General features: G+C 45.1%; 1 protein-coding gene across 4 annotated transcripts in view; it reads right to left on the bottom strand.

Annotated features, from left to right (window-relative positions):
- AK7 (adenylate kinase 7) overlaps positions 1 to 22,124 on the bottom strand; it is a gene marked incomplete at both ends in the record, with an annotated part of 79,464 nt that overhangs the window by 35,422 nt on the left and 21,918 nt on the right. For 3 of the 4 annotated variants that reach the window (XM_080706904.1, XM_080706905.1, XM_080706907.1), the window contains 4 exons: positions 1,247 to 1,324; positions 3,892 to 3,982; positions 9,853 to 9,941; positions 17,036 to 17,116. In XM_080706904.1, the coding sequence (XP_080563030.1) occupies positions 1,247 to 1,324; positions 3,892 to 3,982; positions 9,853 to 9,941; positions 17,036 to 17,116 (339 nt within the window). The remainder of the gene's footprint in view (positions 1 to 1,246; positions 1,325 to 3,891; positions 3,983 to 9,852; positions 9,942 to 17,035; positions 17,117 to 22,124) is intronic. The other variant, XM_080706906.1, reaches the window with a different exon arrangement.

Here is a 22,124-nt window from a genome sequence, read left to right as displayed (position 1 = left end):
CCTGTTTCAGCTTCTTACGTACTAGGATTACAAGTGTGCGCTACCACACCCAGCTCCTAAGATGCTTTTAAAGGCTCCCCAAGTCTGCGGGCCCTTGCGGCAGCAGCATCCCAGTTCTTGAGGCTGGACACGCTGCTCAAAGAATAGGAAGATACTGGAAGTCCAAACACAAGGTTTCTTTTTACATTTTTATTTATATTATCATTATTTGTCTCATGGCGCTGGGTAATAAATTTGGGGCTTTGCTCATGCCAGACAAGGGCTCTACTATGGAGCTATCTCTCCAATCCTTTTCTAAAATTGTAAGTGGCATCTACGTTTTGAACATTGCAGGTCCATGTTTCAAAAACCAAAAGAACAGTAAGAGGAAAATACTCCCCTGGCCCCTGACCACCAGCTACCCAGTTCTGCTCCTCAGAGGTAATGGGGGACATCAGTCTTTATTGAAACATTCAAGCACGGTGTTTATTTATAAATTAGCTTGCTGACCATTACATCTTAAAGCAAACTTACAGTGATCCTGGCAGAACTAAAACATATTTGTTGCTGATGTTTTTGTTCGGATAAAATAGAGATCTTGGTATGCTATTTTAATTTTAGAAACAGGCCAAAGAGAATAATATCCAGTGTTTGCACAGTATTTTACATATTAAATACATTTTTTTTTTTTTGGTTCTGGGGATTAAACCCAGGGGTATTCTACTGCTGAGCTACACCCAAACCTATTTTTTCTTTTAAATTTTGAATCAGGGTCTCACTAAGTTGTTGAAGCTGGCCTTGTACCTGTGACCCTCCTGTCTCAGCCTCCCAAGTACTGAGATTACAAACTTGTGCCCAGCTCACATACATTTTTTTTTTTTTTTTTTTTTTTTTTTGGTGGTGGTGGTACTGGGGTTCCTGGAAGCCCTTCTACCTCCGGGCTACACTCCCAGACCTATTTTATATTTTTGAAACAGGGTTTTTTATGCCAGCGCGGCTGGCTTCGAACCTGCGCGATCCTCCTGTCTCCGCCTCCCAAGCGCAGGGATTACAAGCGTGCGCCACCACGCCCGGCTCACATACATTTTAGGCCATAACTTTTTTCAAAAAAGAAAACTAAGCCTAGAAGAAGAGAAGAGTAATTTGTCACCTTAGGGTAGACCATCTAGTGGACCAGCTTGGAAGCCAGGCTTTCTGATTCCAAATACTTCAAGAATCAATGTTATTTAGGAAAACAGATTAAAAAAAAAATTTCTTGGATACTAACAGTTAACTCCTTGGTTAGGAAAGCATTTTCTTTGGGTACTTTATGGATTTTCCCAGGGCCAGTACTTTTACTGATGCACTGTTAGGGGAAAAAAATAGAGATATTATTTGGTTTAACAATATGATTTTATATAACTTATCAAATGAATTTTAACATTACTAAATACAGATATATATCTACGAATGTAAATGTGAGATCTATCTCATATTTACAAGATGGAGGGTAGTGTGCATTTATTTGTTCTGAACATATATTGGAGGTAGAGCTGAGTAAGGCCCAGTTTCTCTTCAAGGAGCTCCCAGTTAGAGAAGGGAGATAGATGTGTACACAGATAACCATCATGTCAAACATCTGCAGCTCAGGAAACGGGGTTCTGTGCTCTTGTCAAAGGGAAATTATGGGAGCCATTGCTTGGGGCTGAGCTCCTGCGCTAGGCACCAACAGACCAGACCAGACCAAAATGGAGGGACTCGTGCTAGGTGTCATAGAATCAAACTGAGACCTTCAGGAAGTAGATAGACCCCCAAACAAACAGGCAGTTTTTCCCCCTTGAAACAGATTCCAGTTCACCCGAGTCCGCTTTGTAAGGAGTGCCCTCTGCTTTAACTTTAAAAAGTAACTAGCCTGATGTTAGCACTCCACTGTTTCCTTGCTCTGAACTTACAAAACCCACTATCCTGCCATTGTCCAGGGGGCACGCTCATTGCATGATTTAGAATGGAGGCTGCCCCAGTTCATGACTTGAGGAAAGAAGCCAATTAGATCCATAACAAAATTTGTTGCAATTTTGGCCTTTTAAATTTTGGGGGGGAGTGTATTCATTTCGAGTCACTCCCCCTCCCATGCCATTTTGGCATGTGGCTGTATTTCTATTTTCTGTATTTCTATCTTTCTAATAAACGTCTTTAAATCTTCAGCAACTGTCAATTTTTTTTTTTTTGGTGGTACTGGGGGTGAACCCAGAGGCTTTCTACCTCCGGGCTATACTCCCAGACCTATTTTGTATTTTATTTGGAAACAGGGTCTCGCTAAGTTGCTGAGAGCCTCACTAAGTAGCTGAGGCTGGCTTCGAACCTACGCGATCCTCCTGTCTCAGCCTCCCAAGCGTGGGGATTACAAGCGTGCGCCACCACACCCGGCGGCCTTTTAAATTTTTTAAAAATAATTTTTTGGCGGTGGTACTGGGGATAACGTAGGGGCATTCTACCACTGAGCTATATACCCAGTACATGTTTATTCTGTGTGTGGGGGGGTACTAGAAATTGAACCAAGGGTATTTTATCTCCGAGTTACATCCCCATCCCTATTTATTTTTATTTTGAAATAGGATCTCACTAGGTTGATGAGAGTCTCCCTGTTTTTCTGAGCCGTCCTCAGACCCGCAATCCTTCTGTCTTGGCCTCCCAAGTACTGAGATTGCAGGTGTGCACCACCACGCCCAGCTTTTTTTTGTTCATTTTCAAGTTTTGAGATAGGGTCTCACTAAGTTCCTGAAGCTGGCCTTGAACTTGGGATCCTCCTGTCTCAGACTTCCAAGTACTGGGATTAATGGCACGAGCCACTGCTCCTGGCTGCAATTTTGTCTTTTGATGATCTCAGTGTTTGTGCCCCGTCCACCCCCAAACGCACAAGTTGAAATCCTAACCCCAAGGTGAGGATACGAGGAAGTGATTAGTCCATGAGGGTGGACACTGGCGAGTGCAATTAGTGCCCTTATGAAAGAGGCCAGAGAGAGCTCCCCGTCTCCTCCCACATCTACAAAGCCAGAAAATGGGCCTTCACCAGTGACCAAATCTCAGTCTCGAACTTCCTAGCCTCCAAAACTGTAAGTGATACGCCTCTGTTGTTTATAACCTTCCTAGCCTATGGCATTTTGTTACAGCAACTCAAATGGACTAAGGCATTCTGGGAGCACAGATGAGAGGCCACTGGCCTGGGCAGGAGGTATGGCGGGGGGATGCAGAGGAAGATAGCTGAAGCGGGCAGATACATATGTGTCAGGGTACTTGGGGCTGAACCCAGGGGCATTCTATCTCTGAGCTACACCCTCAGCCCTATTTTATTTTTTATTTTGAAAGAGAGTCTCTTAAGTTGCTGAGGCTGGCCAGGAACCTGCAATCCTCCTGTCTCAGCCTCTCAAGTGCTGGGATTAGGTGTGTGCCACCAAGCCCCGCTTGAAGCGAGTCTTCAAGCTGAGCGAGGCATAGCTAGGGCGGGCAGGAGAGGGCCACAGCAGCGGGGCTCCCAGGCGGCGGCGTGGACTGGGGGAGGCAGCCCTCGGCTAGAGCACCTGCGAGTGGCCAGCGGGGTGCTGAAGGTGCCCTTGCTGGCACGGAGGCAAACGTCTACTGGCACATCGTAGTGTTCCCCTGTGCTGGTTGTGTGTGAGGTGTGATGATCTCCATCCATTAGATGAGCCCTATAGGGCTCATCTTTGTTCCCCTCCATGAATGTATGGGAGAAAGGCCACTTGCTTAGAATTTTCCAAAGCAGGTGCTGCAGATACACACAGTGAGTTTGAGTTTTAAGGACATTCTTTCTATTTTAGGGAGTCCCCAGTCTTATAGGCACAACTAATTCCCTACCTATAGGTTAGGGGGCAAAACTATGTGTCATCCAGTATGGGTTGAAATAAACGGTGGTACCTTGACTATGTCTTCCAGGGTGTGAACGGACTCATCCACGGCAACCAGGTAGTGAAGCTTTGGGACGTGGTCGATGATGTTTTGAATTACTCTGCAGCACAACACGGAAAATAGTCACCGGAGGGGAAGAGCCAAAGAGAGGTAGAAAACTAAAATCCGCTGAACTCCATCAACACGCACCAGCTTGGCCCTTGGTGCGTTAATAAGTTATCTTACTTATGTGTCAACAAGGTCGGGTTGAGACTATTATCTGTACTTTAAAATGAGGGTAGTGTTAAAGCGTTAAGTGACGTTTCTCAGGCTGAGGAATGTGGAGGAGACAGCCTTCAATGTCAGAAGTACCTGGCTGTAGCTCTGTTTTAGTACACAGCACCCCCGCCACAAGGGGACCAGCGCTTTGGGTCGTGAGACCCCTGCCCAGCCTGCGGCTCACTCCACTAGCACAACCTGGCTTGGGGTCGGTGTTTTATAAAGCAAGACACTGATTCAGAGGAGCTGTGGCTTTCTCAAAGTCCTGTAGCAACACAGTGACTGAATCTGAGATGTCTTAATCTGCATTAATGATTGTTAACATTTCTGAGTGATTAATTCCATGCTAGGACTGCGTCAAGGGTTATATGGGTGACATTCCATTGATTCTTCAAAACAGCCCTATTAAATAGGTACTACTCACTTATACACATACATACATACATCATACATACATACATACATCTATTTTTTTTTTTTTTTTTGCAATACTGGAAAATGAAACCAGGAATACTCTATCACAGAGCTACATCACCAGCCGTTTTAGTCTTTTTTTTTTTTTTTTTTTTTGTACTGGAGATTGGACCTAGGGGTGTTCTACTTCTGAGCTACACCCCTATCCCTATTTTATTTTTAATGTTGAAGCAGGGTCTTGCTAAGTGGCTGAGGGCCTTGCAAAATTGCTGAGGAACCTATGATCCTCCTGTCTCAGCCTCCCAAGTACTGGGATTTCAGGTGTGTGCCACCACGACCAGCTAATACCAGCCCTTTGTATATTTTATTTTGAGACAGGGTCTCACTAAATTGCCCCAGCTGGCCTTGAATTTGTGATTCTCTGGTCTCGGCCTATCGAATTGCTGGGATGACAGGTGTGTGCCACTGTACCCGTTCTAAATGGGTGACATCTCCATCTTTTGAATGAGAAAATTAGACAGAGAAGGCAAACTTCCCAAGTTTGCAGAACTCTGATAAGGGGCAGAGCCGGGGTCTGAACAGATGAAAGAATTTCAGAGTGAAACAGTAGTGAATAAAGCCCAGTGCAATGGCCTGTCAACACCAGGGCCATTTTAACTTCCTTTCAGTATAATGAATGAAAAATGCACACATGTGGATGCTCAGGCTGGGGGGGTAGCTCAGTGGTAGAGTGCTTGCCTAGCATGCATGAGGGTCTGTATTCAATTCTCAGCAATGAAAAAGAAAAAAATGAAATAATAATAATAATAATAATATGTTCATTTCATATTTATCTTATATTTAAGTTTTCAGAGTACTTTTAATTTTTTAGCTTCTTCCTGTGAAATATTTGAACATCTTCAAAGAAACCTATAGGAAGAAGCAATGCTACTGAAAAAAGCCCCAGGACCTTCTGTAATAGAAACATTTTCACTCTCCGTCTGTTTGGGAAAAAGCTGTTAAGAATCAGTGCCAAGTATTTTATTTTAGTTTTTGTGGCACTGGGGATCGATCCCAGCAGCATTGTACCTTAAAGCAACACCCCCAGCCCTATTTTATTTTTTATTTTGAAATAAGGTCTCGCTAGGTTTCTGAGCGTCTCACTACTTGCTGAAACTGTCCTTGGACCTGCGATCCTCCTGCCTCAGCCTTCCAAGGACTGGGATTACAAGAGTATTTTATTTTGAAACAGAGTCTCACTGAGTTGTGAGGAGCCTCACTAAGTTGCTGAGGTTGGGTGTGAACCTGTTATTCTCTCCTGCCTCAGCATCCTAAGTAGTACTGGTATTACAAGTGTGTGCCCCCACGCCCAGCTTGCTAAATGTTTTAGGAGTGTGAACTGGGTGGAGTGATATAGGCCTGTAATTCCAGTGACCAGGGAGGTTGAGGCAAGGAGGATCACAAGTTCTAGGCCAGCCTCTGAAATTTAGAGAGGTCCTGTTTCAAAGTAAAAGAATAAAAATGACTGAATGTGTAGCTCATGGTAGAGCACTCCTGGGTTTAATCCCAATCCCCAAATAATAATGATAGTAAAAAAGTAATAACCGATTTTTTTTTTTTTTTGCAGTACTGGGGATTGAACCCAGGGGCATTCTGCTATCAAGCTATACTCCCAGGCCTATTTATTTATTTATTTATTTATTTATTTATTTATTTATTGTGGTACTGGGGGTGGAACCCAGAGGCTTTCTACCTCCGGGCTATACTCCCAGACCTATTTTATACTTTATTTGGAAACAGGGTCTCACTAAGTTGCTGAGAGCCTCACTCAGTAGCTGAGGCTGGCTTCGAACCCGTACGATCCTCCTGTCTCAGCCTCCCAAGCATTGGAATTACAAATGTGCGCCACCACGCCTGGCTTCCCAGTCCTATTTTTATCCTTTATTTTGAAACAGGGTCTTACTAAGTTGTGGAGGGCCTCACTAAGTAGCTAAGGCTGGTCGAGAACCTGGGATCCTACTGTCTCAGCCTCCCAAGTACTGGGATTATAAGTGTTATCCAACATGCCCGATATTATTAAAAATTTTTAAAAATGTGAGAAAGTCCTTTACATCTACTTTGTTTTGTACTTGGGATTGAACCCAGTAGCATTCTGTCTCTGGACTAGACCCAGCCCTTTTACTTCTTTATATTGAAACAGGGTCTTGCTAAATTGCCAAGGCTGGTCTCGAATCTGTGACCTTCCTGTCTCAGCCTCCCAAGTACTGAGATTATAGCCATATGCCACTATACCCTGCTTACATCTGCATCTGTAAGACCTGGTAACATGTAAAATCTCTGCAGAGCCGGATGGGGTGGTGCTTGCCTGTAATCGCAGTATGTATGGGGTGGGGGATGCTGGGACAGGAGAAGGGCAGGCTCAAGGACAGCTTTAGCAATTTAGCAAGACTCAATGTCAAAATAAAAAGACAAACTGCAGAAATAAAACGCACATTATGGCTCCTGCAACATGAGTTAATACTGGCTGAAGAGGTCTAGATTTTATGGAGTCTGAAAGTTAAATTAATTTAAACGATCCTTTTTTTTGTGTGTGGTACTGGGGGTGGAACCCAGGGGCTTTTCTACCTCTGCGCTATACTCCCAGACCTATTTTATACTTTATTTGGAAACAGGGTCTTACTAAGTAGCTGAGGCTGGCTTCGAACCTTGAGATCCTCCTGTCTCAGCCTCCCAAGCGCGGTGATTACAAGCCTGCGCCACCACGCCCGGCTTAAGCGATCCTTTTTTAAGGACAATAAAAAAAATTAGGTTCAGGGCTGAAAGGGACTCACACAAGGGACAGCCCTACTGTTTAAGCTTCATTTATTTCCTGGTAAAGCTTTCCGAGATCACGACTAATTTACTAGAGGCCGGTGGATGAGGGGAAGAGCAGAAGCCAGCCGGCTCCCCGGAAGTGCAGAAACCGCTCCCTCCCAGGGGATGAGCCTGGGGCGGTGGGATGGAGTCCCGGGACCCTGGAAAGCGGAGGAGCGCACCACCGACACAGAGGGTCTCGGGCCAGTCTGCGCGGAGTTAGGTTGTCCTGTGAATGTGATAATAGGTCACCGTGCAGCAAAATTCCTCCGAAGAAGCTGCGTATACAGGAAGACCTTGCTAATCGTGGAGCTAATCTACACTCAAGTCCTAATCGTGGAATGCTGCAGGTGGAGACCAGATTATCCTGGGCTGCGTAAGTCTCTTTGGAAAAACAGCCACTTACTTTTGACCTTTGTATCTGACCTGGCTTTCTCCTGACTCTTAGGTAAACCTCTTGGAATGTATTGTTAAGCTTAGTGAACTCTGGCCTCCTCCAACCCTGAAGCTAAGAATGCTGCAAGATAACACCTGTTGCTTTGGAACAGATCTCCTCGCTTTGCTGGGGCCCTCTTACCCAAGGTCCACCGCTGTGTTGGTGGGACTGTCATTTGCGGGTTTTTTTGTTCTGTGGCTAGAAGAGTTTATGCTACCTCTCTGCACGCAGAACGCGCCATTCAGGGTAACTGGAATCTGCATTCCTGGCCTATGCATGGCTGCTCATGTTTGTGTCAAAATAAACCACTTTATTCCTTAAAATAATTGCATCAGAATAAATGATTTTATTTCCTTGAAAGCAGAGTTGTTATTTTACCTTGAAGCTTTACCTACGATTGCCAAGTACACCAACAAATAAAGCTGCTGGCCAACAGTATGCCAGCTGACTTCTGGAATTGAAATTGGGGGGCTTGACACACCAGTCCCATCTGGGACAAAGTTAGAAGTGTTCCCAGAGTGTATATGCTGAGTTCTTTCTTTTCTAGGATTGTTACTCTTCTGTCTAAGTTTCTAAGAGATGAACCTGAACTTGTCTTTGGGAGTGTAGAGCTTTGGAGGCTGGGATGCAGTTCATTGATACACTGAGACCCTGGGTTCCATCCTTAGCACCGCAAAATAAAATAAAATAATAAAAAACAAGAAGTGTGGAAATTTTAGGTAGACACTATTTGTTATTTCTCTTTTCTCTTCCCCTCTCACATTTTCTCTCTTACATTCTCTCTCTCTCAACTATACCCCAAACCTGTTATATTTTTTAGTTTATTATTATTATTTATTATTATTTATTTATTTTTGTGGTTGTACTGGGGCTCCTGGAAACCTATCTACTTTCGGGCTATACTCCCAGACCTGTTTTATATTTTTATTTGGAAACAGGGTCTCTTAAGCCAGCGAGGCTGGCTTTGAACCTGCGTGATCCTCCTGTCTCATCTCCCAAGCGTGGGGATTACAAGCGTGCACCACCATGCCCAGCTTATTTTTTATTTTGATACAGGGTCTTACTAAGTTGCTAAGACTTGCCTCAAATCTGTGATCCTGCTGTCTCAGCCTCCCAAGTACTGGGATTACAGGCATTTGTCATCACACCTGGCTAGGTGAACGTGATATCATCAGATGCAAAATGGAGAAAAAGCCAGGCGTGTTGCAGCACGCTTGTAATCCCAGCATTCGGGAGGCTGAGACAGGAGGATCGTGGTTTGTGGACAGCCTCAGCTACTATTTAGTGAGGGCCTTTGCAACTCAGCAAGACCCTATTTCAAAGTAAAGAATAAAAAATAGGGCTGGGGGTGTAGCTCAGAGGTAGAATGTTCCTGGGTTCAAATGTAGGACCAGAGCGGAGCCATGACAGGCTTCATCTAGGCCTGAGTTTCAGTTTCCCAGGAATACAACTAACAACAGTTAAGTGTCAGTTTGGGCACCTGGGTCAGGATGAAAAACTCCCAACCAACCTCAGGAGGCACAAACCGAATGGGAGGCACCAAGTATCCTGTCCAGTTGCTTGTGATAACAGCAGCAAAGATTCCTTTAGGTCTAAAGATAACTCCTTTGTAAATCACAGCCCGACTGACTGAAATGTAAATCACAGCCCACAGGAATGACTGAAATGTATAAAACTGTCTTGGAACAAAGACTTGGGGTGCTTGTCAAAACTCCACTGCGTTGGAGGACTTGGACCCCAGCTCGAGCTGGTTCCCCAATAAAACCCCTTCCTGCCTTTGCATTATTGTGTGTCGGCGGTCTCTCTCCCCCTGAGATCCCGGACTTTGGGTATAATACAATCCCCAATACAGAAAAAAAAAAGGAGAAAATAACAGTACCTTCTACATAGGGCTGTTGTGAAGAATAAAGAGAACAAACATAACAGTGCATGTATGCAGATCTGAGCACTGGGAGATGCTCGGTAAATGCCAGTTTACAGATAAACACTTTGATCATTAGGGAGAGTTGCGTTTCTGGGAGGATGCTTACCCTGCTAGGTCAAAAACATGAATCGCTGGAATTATATTCATCCCATCTCCAAAAACAGGTAATGCGGGAGTTTCACCCAACCAGGCTATCTAAAAGAAAGAAAAGCAAGAGCATTGGCCCCGGTTATATGAGTCTGACTGTTGCTGCGCACATACAGGGCCCGTGAGAGTGATCTGGAAGACCTAGCTCTCCGCTGGGTGGTCCCCTCCAGGAGACGCTCAGTCTTGTTGAAATATGGAGTCCAATCCTACTGAAGGAGGGTAGAAGACATAGGTAGAAGACGTGAGGGACAAAACAAGAATGGCTGTGATTTAAATTTATTTTCACCTACCTTGATCACTAACAGCACAATTAAATCAGCTCTTGGATCCGATCCCTAGGTCACCTGAGGACTTCAGCTGTGTGTTACACCTTTGAACAAACCCTCAACGCAATGTTACATCAAAGTGCTATCAAACCCTCAGTGTTGCATGGATGTAACACTGGGTTTTGTGTGTGTGTGTGTGTGTGTGTGTGTGTGTGGTACTTGGGTTCCTGGAAACCCTTCTACCTCCGGGCTACACTCCCAGACCTATTTTATACTTTTTATTTGGAAACAGGGTCTCTTAAGCTAGAGAGGCTGGCTTCGAACCTGCGCGATCCTCCTGTCTCCGCCTCCCAAGCGTGGGGATTACAAGTGTGCCCACCACGCCTGGCATGTAACACTGTTTTTAAGTTCAACAAATAAAATAGCAACACACCCTGTGTGTGTGTGTGTGTGTGTGTGTGTGTGTGTAATTATTAGATTTTTTTCAACAAGAAGAAAGAAGAAAATGACCTAGAGTAGGTCATAATTAAGATGCCCAGTGTTTGATCCAAAGGGGAAGAAAATAACACCCTCTGGAGTCGTGTCCCTGCGGTGTAGATTGTACCCAGCTAAGGCGTCACTAGGGCACTCCCCTTCCACGCCCGCTCTCCACCTGTCCTTCCAGGTAGCCTCCAGCTCCCACCCTCTACCTTGACTCGGCCCGCTTTCCTTCTCTCCATCAAGTCAGTCTCGGCCTCACTCTGGCCCGTCCTGAAATTCCTTTCCGGATGACGTCGAGGATCCTCACAGCCCGAGCCAAGGTCCACCTCCCCTGTGGGGACCTCCTCAGGACCCTCGTCCTGGTGACAGGACCAGGAGAAATAAAGTGTAACCTTAGGACCTTAGGACGTTAAATGAAATAAGCCAGACACACACATTCTTTCTTCATGTGTGGAAGCTAAAAAATGTCGATCTGAATGCAGAGCCTCGATGAACAGGGGTTGGGAGAGAGAGAAGCGGGGAGGGAGGGAGGGAGGACGTGACCAGCACTTGGGGAGTCTGTGATGGGCGGCCATCACAGACTGGACGGGGGCGGGGGGGGGCTCTCATTTTCTGAGGTGGAGCCCTGAAGGAGGAGCAGGTTTGGGGGTGACTGTAGCCAGTTCGGATTTGTTAAGGACATCCGAGATAAGGGGCTGAGGAGGCAGCTAGACCGATAGAGCTGGAAGTCAGGAGAGGGAGCCTTGGTGCAGGCCTAAGTTTGCCAGTCATTGGTCCCGGTTGGTCCCAGGAATGGACGCAGCAAGACAGGGAGCATGCGCAGAGGGAGGAGACAAAAGTGGGCGGAAACCTGAGAGTGCCAGCCCCGCCCCGGTGGCTGGAGAAAGCTTTTTTTTTTAGCTTGTCCTCTTTAACTGCCATGATCTTTGATATTTAAAAAATTAATCGAGCCTGTAATCTCAGTACTTGGGAGGGTGAGACAGGGGGATCGCAGGTTGGAAAGCCAGCCTTAGCAACTTGGGAGGCTCTCCGCAATTTACCAAGACCCTGTTTCCAAATACAAAATAAAATAGGACTGGGGATGTAGCTCAGAGGTAGAACACCTCTGGGTTCAGTCCTCAGTACCAAATCAACAGACAAACAAACCCAACCAACCTTCTTTCTCAGCACTGGGAGTGGAAACCAGGAGCATTCTCCTTCTGAGCTACACTCCCAGCCTTATTTTTTTTTTCTTTATTTTAAAACAGGGTCTCAAAGAGTTGAAAAGGGTCTCACTAAGTAGCTGGGGCCGTTCGTGGACTGCCATCCTCCCGTCTCAGCCTCCCAAAGGTTGGGATTACAAGCGTGCGCCAGCACGCCCGGCTTCTTCTTCTTTTTTTAAAAAAATAGAAGGCCGGGCGTGGTGGAGCACAGCTTGTAATCCCCGCGCTTGGGAGGCAGAGACAGGAGGATCGCGCAGGTTCGAAGTCAGCCGTGCTGGCTTAAGAGACCCTGTTTCCAAATAAAAGATATAAAATAGGTCTGGGAGTGTTTATGCTTACTTTTTGTCACTGGATATTTATTTATTTTGTATATCTACTTTTATTGGCGCACAGTGTCACATCATAATGTCAATCATGTTGACAGTGACATAATGCACTCAGCACTTGGTGGGCTTCCCCTGGGCTCCCTCCCATCGCTTCTCCATAGAGGGTACTGAGATGAACACTGGTGTTCTCACGTACGTACATAGAGCCAATGGAAGTGTTTCCTTCACTGATCCTCACTCTTCGGCTCCCCTTCCTCTAGCCTCCCTCCCCCCCCCCCCACCGCGGCTCCTCCTCCATCGTCTGGAGTCCCTCTGGTGTCCCAATTACTTTCTAGCTTCCGCATGTTAGAGAAAACATGTGACTCTTCACTTTCTGTGACTGGCTCATTTCAACATAATGTTCTCCAAGTCCTTCCATCTTCCTGCAAATGACATAATTTTGCTCTTCTTGACTGCTCAGGAGAATTCCATTGTGTGGCTATCTCATAATTTTGTGATCCATTCATGTGTTGATGGCTCCTGAGGTTGGTTCCATAATTTGGCTACTGTGACTTGTGCTGCTATGGACATGAGTATGCGTATATTCCTGTAGTTCTTTTATTTCAGTCCCTTTGGAAGGATCCCCAGGAGCGACACAGCCAGATCACATGGTGGGTCCATTTCTACTTTTCTGAGGAATCTCCACACTGATCTCCATAGTGGCTGAGCTAATTTGTAATCCACCAACAGTGTAGGACAGTTCTTACTTTCCCACGTCTTGGATAGGACAACCAATCTCGCTTTACCAGACTTTCTCCTCTATCTTTTTCCTTGTTTCTCTGTCTCTATAGCAAAGTTCTTGAAGTACTTCTCTGTCCTCACCATCTTCAGTTCCCTCCACCTGCTCCTTCTTGAACCCACGAATGTCAGACTTTGTCCTAACAACACTCCCCCAAATCCAGTGTTCTATTCTAAGATTTGTCTTATTTGATTGCCTGCAATATTTGGCACAATTGGTTGTGTGTGTGTGTGTGTGTGTGTGTGTGTGTGTGTGTGTTAGTGAAGATTAAGCCCAGGGGTATTCCACCTCTGAGCTACCCCCACATCTCTATTGTTTATCAATTTATTTATTATTAATTATTAATTCATATTGTGGTATTGGGGGTTAAGCCCAGGGGCGTTCTATCTCCGAGCTCCATCCCCAGCCCTATTTTTTTTAATGTTTTTTTGCATTGCTGAGGATGGAACCCAGGAGCATTCTACCTTCAAGCTATATATCCCCAGCCCTATTTTTTATTCTTTATTTTGAAACAGGGTCTCACTGAGTTGCAGAGGGCCTCACTAAGTAGCTGAGGCTGTCTGCAAACTGTGATCCTCCTGTCTCAGCCTCCCAAGTGCTGGGATTACAAGTGTCCGCCACCAACCCTGGCTCAACCCCATTTTTTATTCTCTATTTTTGAAACAAGGTCTCACCAAGTTGCAGAGGGCCTTACTAAGTAGCTGGCCACGAACCTATGATCCTCCTGTCTCCGCCTCCCAAGTATTGGGATTACAAGCATGCACTACCAGGCTCAGCTTTATTTTTATTTTGATAACAAAGACTGAACCCAGGGTCTCATGCATGAGGAGAAAATGCTTTACAGAGCTACATCCTCTGCAACAGTGCATTATTTTTTCAGTACTGAGGATGAAACCCAGGAGCTTTCTACCTCTGGCTATACCCCCAGCCCTATTTGAGTCTTTATTTGGAAACAGAGTCTCAACGAGTTGCAAAGGGCCTCACTAAGTAGCTGAGACTTGCTGCAAACCAAGATCCTCCTGTCTCAGCCTCCCAAATGCTGAGATTACAAGTGTATGCCACCATGGCCGGCATTTATTTTTATTTTTAATTTTTATATTTTTGTGGTACTGGGGGTGGAACCCAGGGGCTTTTCTACCTCTGGGCTCTACTCCCAGACCTATTTTATGCTTTATTTGGAAACAAGGTCTCACTAAGTTACTGAGGCTGGCTTCAAACCTGTGCGATCCTCCTGTCTCAGCCTCCCAAGTGCTGGGATTACAAGCATGGGCCACCACACCTGGCTTTATTTTGAAAAAGAATCTTACTAGGTTGATGAGAGTCTCACTACTTTCTGAAGCTGTCCTCGACACTGTGATCCTACTGTCTCAGCCTCCCAGGCACTGGGATTATAGGCATGTGTCACCGCAACTGGCTTGTTTTTTTTATATTTTTGTTTTTGTTTGGATACTGGGGATTGAACCTAGGGGCATTCTACCTCTGAGCTACAGCCCCGGCTGTTTTTAACTTTTAAAACAGGGTTTCTCTAAGTGGCTGAGGGCTTCATTAACTGACAGGCCTGGGACTTGCGATCCTCCTCTCAGATTCCCAATTACCTTGACTCTTTTGGTGTTCTCTCTCCCTTCTCCTCTTGTCTCCTGGGCACCCCCTTCTCAGCCTCCTTTCCTGATTCCTTCCCACTCCTGAAACCTCCAAAACCAGAGCATCTCAAGACACAGTCCCCAGACCTCTCCTGGTCTCTAGGGTCATCTCTAGTGATGCAGCCCCACTGGTCCAAACACCTCCCAGGTGCTGATGGCTCCAAGATTATGTGTCCAATCTGATTGCTCCCTTCATCTCCAAACGTCTGCGTCCAACAGCCTACTCTTTATCTACATCTGGGTTTCTCTCATCTCAGTCCTAACAGGACCCAACTGGGATCTTGACTTTCCCGCTGCTCACCGCCCCCTAACCTAGCACGGCGCTAAGCTGCAACTCCCTGCGCTTTCGCTGCGTAGATCATAATCCTTCAAGTGACCCTTCGCTTTCTTTTAGCCACCTTTACACCCAAGATTTTTTTTTTTTTGGTACTGGGAATTTGTACCAAAGTTTGCTAGTTTATGAATGTACATCATGTACATCATCAGCATGTAGATGAAGCTACGTCCCCAGCCTTATTCTATTTGAAACAGGGTCTCGCTAAGTTGCTGGGACTGCCCTCGAACCTGCAATCTTCCCACGTTGGCTTTCCAAGTACGGAGATTACAGGCAATCACCCATGCCCGGCTCACACCCAAGACGAGCGAGTCTCAATGACTCTCCTTCAGTGTACATCCCAAATCTGAACTGTTCAGCGTGGCCACCATCTGCAGCCAGGCCTTAGGCACCGTTTCCTAACGAGTCTCCCTCCCCCGTGCTTTGCCTCGCCCCTCTATAGTGGTCATCCTTCACATGGTGGCAGAAGACGCCTTCTTTTAAAACTTGCATGGATTAGGTTACTTCTGTGCTCAAAACAGTGCAGTGTTCGCTCAGATGGCTCAGAGGGCAAAGCCGAAGCTGTCACGACGGGCTGCAAGGCTGCGCTCGGCCGCCTCACAGAGATCTCCTGACCTCCTTGCCGCCTTCTCCCACCTACAGCTGCGTGGCCTTCTCCCTGTCCCCCACACACGGCCAGCACAGCTCTGCCTCTGTTCCTTGTGGAGACAGTTCCCACCGCTGGAATGGCCTTTCCCCAAAAAGCAAAGTAGTTACTGCCCTTCCTGCAAATCTTCCTTCCTCACCCATCGCGGGGAAGGTGGCACCTCGCCCCCAGCCCCCGCCCGCACTCTCTGCCTTTCTCTGTCTCCTCATTTTCCGTAGCGTGTTTATACACTGGGTAAATTCAACATTCACCGGCTCATTTGTTTACCATCTATATGTCTTCCACCCCACTAGAGTGTAAGCTCCACATCTCTTTTTTTTAAATTGGTGCACTGTAGTCATACATCTTAATGGGGTACAAGATGGTGGAGGCATACGTGCACATCTCAGTCACTTAGCCCTTCCCCGATTCCCATTCTCCCCCTCCCTCGTTCTCAAGTTTGGCTTAGTGATTGATTTAGTGATTTGATGTTTATGAGTGTACATCATGTACACTAGGGAGTTTCCCTCTTCTCCTCCCCAACCCCCTCAGTTAGGTCGCCTTATTTGCTCATCTATGGTTTCTCCTTCCTTGTCTAGAGTTCCTCCTAGGAACCATTTTCTCCCGCCTCCACATAGTAGGGAGAACAAATGATTTTTTACTTTTTACGACTGACTAATCTCACTTAGCATAATGTTCTCCAGTTCCATCCATTTCCCTGAGAAGTACATAATTTTGTTCTTCTTTATTGGAGTTTCACACCTTTACTGAATCCCGAGCACCTGTATGAGTTTCTGGCACTTGGGAGGCCATCAATATATGCCTCATAAATAAAAGGACTGGTTTCAAAATAAAGAATTAAAAAAAAATTGGGCAGGGGGTGTAGCTCGGAGATTTACAGCCTCTAGGTTCCATCCCCAGACCCGCAAAATAAATAAATAAATAAATAAATAAATAAATAAATAGATATCCATCCTTTCATTTATTATTCTTTTTTTTTTTTTTTGGTGGTACTGGGGTTTCTGGAAGCCCTTCTACCTCCGGGATACACTCCCAGACCTATTTTTTACATTTTCATTTTTGGAAACAGGGTCTCCTAAGCCAGCGCGCGCGGCTGGCTTCGAACCTGCGCGATCCTCCTGTCTCTGCCTCCCAAGCGCGGGGATTACAAGCGTGCGCCACCACGCCCGGCTCATTTATTATTCTTAATAATAAATTATTATTGGGGTTGTTAATGATGGAAAATAAACGTGAGCAGTCATGGTAGACATGCATATCTTCAGTTATTAGCCTGAATTGGCCACGTCTAGAAGAAATGGCAAACACCTTCAGTATATCCTTACAGTAGAATACTGTTTATTTATTGATTTGCAGTGCTTGGGATGAAACCCAGGGTCTCACACATGCTAGGCTATCAGTCTAACCACTGGCATACAGCTACAGTCCTATAAAACACTAAAAAAAATATCTCCAGTCATTAAAAAGTTATACCTTAAAAAAGGTGTGTAAGATGCCTTCTTCTACACCATACTGGAGTCCTGCAGCAACGACGAAAGTTGCAAATTTTTTGACCTATTGAATAAAATATGGAAAAAACAAATATAAAATGATTACTCATATTGAACTAAGTCATTTGAGTAGTTAAAATGAGCACAGTGCTGGGTGAGGTGGTACATGCCTGTAATCTTAGTACTCAGGAGGATCGCAGGGTCGAGGCTAGCCTCAGCAGCTTAGTGAGAGCGTTTCGAAAGTTAAAAAAAAATAAAATAGAGCTGAGTGTATCTCAGAGGTAGAATGCACCTGAGTTCAATCCCCAGTAACACAGAAACAAAATATAAATAAGCATGATAGGAAGTTTCATTAACTCAGCCTTCTTGGGAATTTTTTAGAACAAAAACAGTGTCCCTTAAAGGGGGAAACAGCCCCCTTCACTACTCAGCAATGCCTCTGACCGCTGTTACGATTTAATTAAGATTTCTAATTAAATTCAGACCAAAGTTGTTATTCATGAAAACTTCATCCTGGCTCTGAAGGGGAGGGTTAGGCGCGGTGGCGTAACAGACGTTCATGGAGCCAGAGTTCAGTCTCGGGCCTCTCTGTCTGTACCAGAGACGCCTTACTTCGCATTTTTATACATCATTGGTTAATTAGAGTGGGGGTTTAATCTCACCTGAGAGGGATTTGTGATTTTATGTGTGTGTGTGACTGGTCTCTTCTAGCTAATCCATCACCCAACGGAATAGTGTAGTGGATACGGTGGATTATAGTGAGATTTGCTCCCTCCCTTCCTTCCTTCCTCCCTTCCTTCCTTCCTTCTTTCCTTCCTTCCTTCCCCTTCCTTCCCCTTCCTCCCTTCCTCCCTCCCTTCCTTCCTTCTTGTGGTGCTGGGGATTGAACCCAGGGTCTCATGCATGCTAGGCAAACACTCTACCACTGAGCTACATCCTCAGTCCTCAGTAGGATTACTAATGAACGCATGCAGACTCTAGCACCACTCTCACTGTTATTAGGTTTTGGAGAGTTAGATGTTGATAAAGGAGGGGATAATGAACTGAAAATGAAGCCCAAGAAGACAACAGCCTTGTGTGGGAGAATCGGGGCCAGTGAGGAGTGACATCACTGTGCTAGTGTGGACATGGAATGTCCCCAAAGGCCCAGGTGTTAAAGGCGTGGTCCCTGGCTCAATGCTATTGGGTGGTGCTGGAGCCTTTAAGAGATGGGTCTAATGGGAGGTCATAGGTCATTGGTAGCGTGCCCTTGGAGGGGACTGTGGGACTCTGTTCTCTTTTTTTCTTTCATTTGTAGGACTGAATTGCTGAGAGTCGATAGATAACCACTGAGGTTTTAGAGGATGGGTGGGTAGAATAGTACAGCTGAGCTGGGCATGGTGGTGGCGCATGCTTGTACTCCCGGTCTTTGGAGGATTGCAGGTTTGAGATCAGCCTCAGCAACTTAGTGAGACCTTGTTTCAAAATAAAAAATAAAACTGGCTGAGGGTGTAGCTTGGAGGAAGAATGCCCCTAGGTTCAATCCCCAATACAAGAAATAAAGAAAGAAAGAAAGAAAGAGAAAAAGTACAGCTGAGAAACTGGAAATTGGGGGAGACATGTGAAAGAGGACTCAACATGAAGGGAAGGAAATAGAGGCCAAAGATTTTAGACATGGGTGTGGGGCAAGGAAAGTAAAGTTAGGAAATGTGCTCTCTTCACTTGTCTTCTTGGATAAAATAGTCAAGGAGGAAATTGGTTCCAGTAAAGCTTTTGTAACTGTGAACAGCTTTGTTTTGGGATTTTGTTGTTGTGGTGGTACTAGGGATTGAACCCAGGGGCATTCCACCTCCGAACTACACCCCCAGCCCTATTTTTTCTTTATTTTGAAACAGGGTCTCACTAAGTTGCAAAGGGCCGCACTAATTAGCTGAGGCTGTCCTCAAACCCGGAACCTCCTGTCTCATCCTCCCAAAAGCTGGGATTGCAAGCATGTGCCGTGCCCAGCTAAGGGATGTTTTGATTCTTTCCCTGTATGGGTCACTCTGGCTGAGACTACAGTGTGGACAAAGGTTCTGAGCCTAAGCTGGTCAAGTTAGGGCTCAGACGCCTCCCGCTGCTCTTGGATGGGTACAGACCGGCTTGGAGGAGGTATGCGTAGTGTTCTAGTCCACAGGGGCCAGTGGGCCTGTAGAGGCTGCACGGCGTGGAGTACTGTGCACAGCAGATAATGACTCTGATACTCACTCCCTGTGACTTCACGGGCAAGTAAAACCAACCTACTGGTATCAGCTTCAAAAAAGCCCAAGGGAGAAAGCCAGAAGCTGGTTGGCTTGTTTGAATGTTGGTGAAGCCATATCTCACATGTGGCCCTCTTACTGGTGGCCATGCACACCATGTCATGGGGAAGATGACAATTTTTTATTTTCTGTGATAATGTTATCAAATAATGAAAAATTGGGGATGAGATTTATATATCTATGCTGAACATTCAAATCTAATCAACTTTATAAATATTTCTACTATGACTTTGTTTTGCATTAGAGATTAAATTCAGAGGCATTCTACCTCTGAGCTAGCTACACCCCAGCCTTCAAAAAAAATTTTAAAAATTTGAAACAGGGTCTTGCTAAGCTGCTGATGAGCCTGCAATTCTGTCTCAGCCTCCCAAGTACTGGAATCTTAGGTGTGCATCGCCTCGCCTGGCTTCTCCTATGACTTTTTCTTTTTGTGGTACTGAGGGGAAAACCCAGGAGGGGCTTTCTACCTCTGGGCTACACTCCCAGACCTATTTTATACTTTATTTGGAAACAAGGTCTCACTAAGTTGCTGAGAGCCTCACTAAGTAGTTGAGGCTGGCTTCCAACCTGTGCGATCCTCCTGTCTCAGCCTCCCAAGTGCTGAGATTACAAGCGTGCGCCTGGCTTCCTCCTATGACTTTTAATAGCTATTCTATACTTGCTTAAGAAGAAAAGCCCTAAGTGTATTACTAACTGATTGATTATAGATAGTACATAAAAAAGTATACAAATAAAATTGCAACTTAGTGAGGCTTTCAGCAACCTAGCAAGACTTTGTTTCCAAATAAGAAACAAAACTGGGCTGGGGGTGTAGATCAGAGGTAGAATGCCTCTGGGTTCAATCACCAGTAAAACACACACACACTTACACACACACACACACACACACACACACACACACACACATACACACAATTGGGCTGGTGATATACCCCAATGATAAAGTTCTTGCCTAGCATGTACAAGGTCCCTGGGTTGATCCCTAGCACTGGGGAGAAAAAAAGAAACGAAAGAAATCTGGGTATAAAAATAACAGATCTTTATAGTTAAAATTGATTTTTATCATTTTAAAGACAAGTTTGAGCTGGGCATGGTGGCACATCCCTATAACCCTAGTACTTGTGAGGCTGAGACAGAAGGATCACAGGTTCAAAACTAGCCTCTGCATCTTAGCAAGACTCTATTTCAAAACAAAAAATAAAATAGGGTTTCAGGTATGTCTTAGAGGTAGAATCCCCCTGAGTTCAAACCCCCACAAAAGCAAAGTTTGGAGCTGGGCGTGGTGGGACATGCTTGTAATCCCAGCATTCGGGAGGCTGAGACTAGAGGATCATGGTTCGCGGACAGCCTCAGCTATTTAGTGAGGCCCTCCACAACTTAGTGAGACCCTGTTTCAAAATAAAGAATAAAAAATAGAGCAGGAGGTGTAGCTCAGAGGTTAAATGCCCCTGGGTTCCATCCCCAGACCCACAAAAAATAAAAAAGGGAAAAGAAAAGTTTGCCTTTGCCTTTATAATAAAGATGTTAGGATGATAATAATATGATAATTGTAGAATTATCATTCACTTAATTTTTGTGAGTGGTTACACATTTTCAACTAGAGAATTAGAAATAAATGATTGGCAGATTGTGGATTTTATTTCTCTTTTATTTTATTTTATTTATGGTACTGGGATTGAACCCAGGGGCATTCTACCTCTGAACTATATCCCCAGCCCAACTTTTTCTTCTATCTATCTATCTATCTATCTATCTATCTATCTATCTATCATCTATCTATCTATCTATCTATCATCTATCATCTATTTTTGCAGCCCTGGAATGGAACCCAGGGGCATTCTACCTCCTGGATACACCCCAAGACCTACTTTTTATTCTTTCTTTTGAAACAAGGTCTCACTAAGTTGAAGGGGGCCTCACTAAGTAGCTGAGGTTGGCCGTGAACCCACAATCCTCTTGTCTCAGCCTCCCAAGTATTGGGATTACAAGTGTGAGTTATCATGCGCAGCTCAGGTTGTGGACTTAAAAAAATAACTACTTATAGAATTTGAAACTGGAATACATTTAGGCCATCTAATCTAATCCCTTTTATTTAACACCAAAAGTTAGGGAGCGGGTATGAGGCTCAGGGGGGCGAGCGCCACCTATCATGTACAGGGATCTGGGTTTGATCCCCTGAGAGAGACACGATAACCCCAAGTATTTAAGGACTTACCTGAGGCCACAAGTTGATAGGTAGAAAAGGGGCTAGAATCCCTAGTTCTACATCATTTTCTTTGCACGTTTTATACTGGCGGTGTTATGTTGTATTGCCAGAGTCAACGCGTTTGTGGCAGAACTTGGGAACGTTGGAAGTTTCTGTTGTAATATCCTCTGAGGCCACAAGGTGGCGTCTTTGGTCTATTACTGCAGATCACTTAATTGCGGGTCTTCCACTAATGGGGGACATATGGAATCTTTAGAGATTTGGGGGGCTCTGTGTAATTTAAATGGGGACGATAATCATAGGACCTACTTCAAAGAATTTTGAAAATTATACACGAGATCCTGGAAGTTTACAGGAGACACCATAAGTAAAACATTTAGCACACTGCTAGGCACATCACTAGGAAGGACATTAAGTTTTCAGCTGTCACTATTTATTCATTACCAGGGCCTTCCCGTCATCTATTTTAATAAAAGACAAAAGGCCTGGGCGTGGTGGTGCATGCCTGTAATTTCAGCACTTGGGAGGCTGAGACAGGAAGACTTCAGATTTGAGGATAGCTTCAGCAATACAGTGAGACTCCTAAC

Source organism: Muscardinus avellanarius, assembly GCF_963383645.1.
Source record: "Muscardinus avellanarius genome assembly, chromosome: 12".
Classification (NCBI taxonomy): domain Eukaryota; kingdom Metazoa; phylum Chordata; class Mammalia; order Rodentia; family Gliridae; genus Muscardinus; species Muscardinus avellanarius.
Note: the sequence above shows the minus strand (reverse complement) of the source record. Positions and strands in the feature narration are given on the sequence as shown.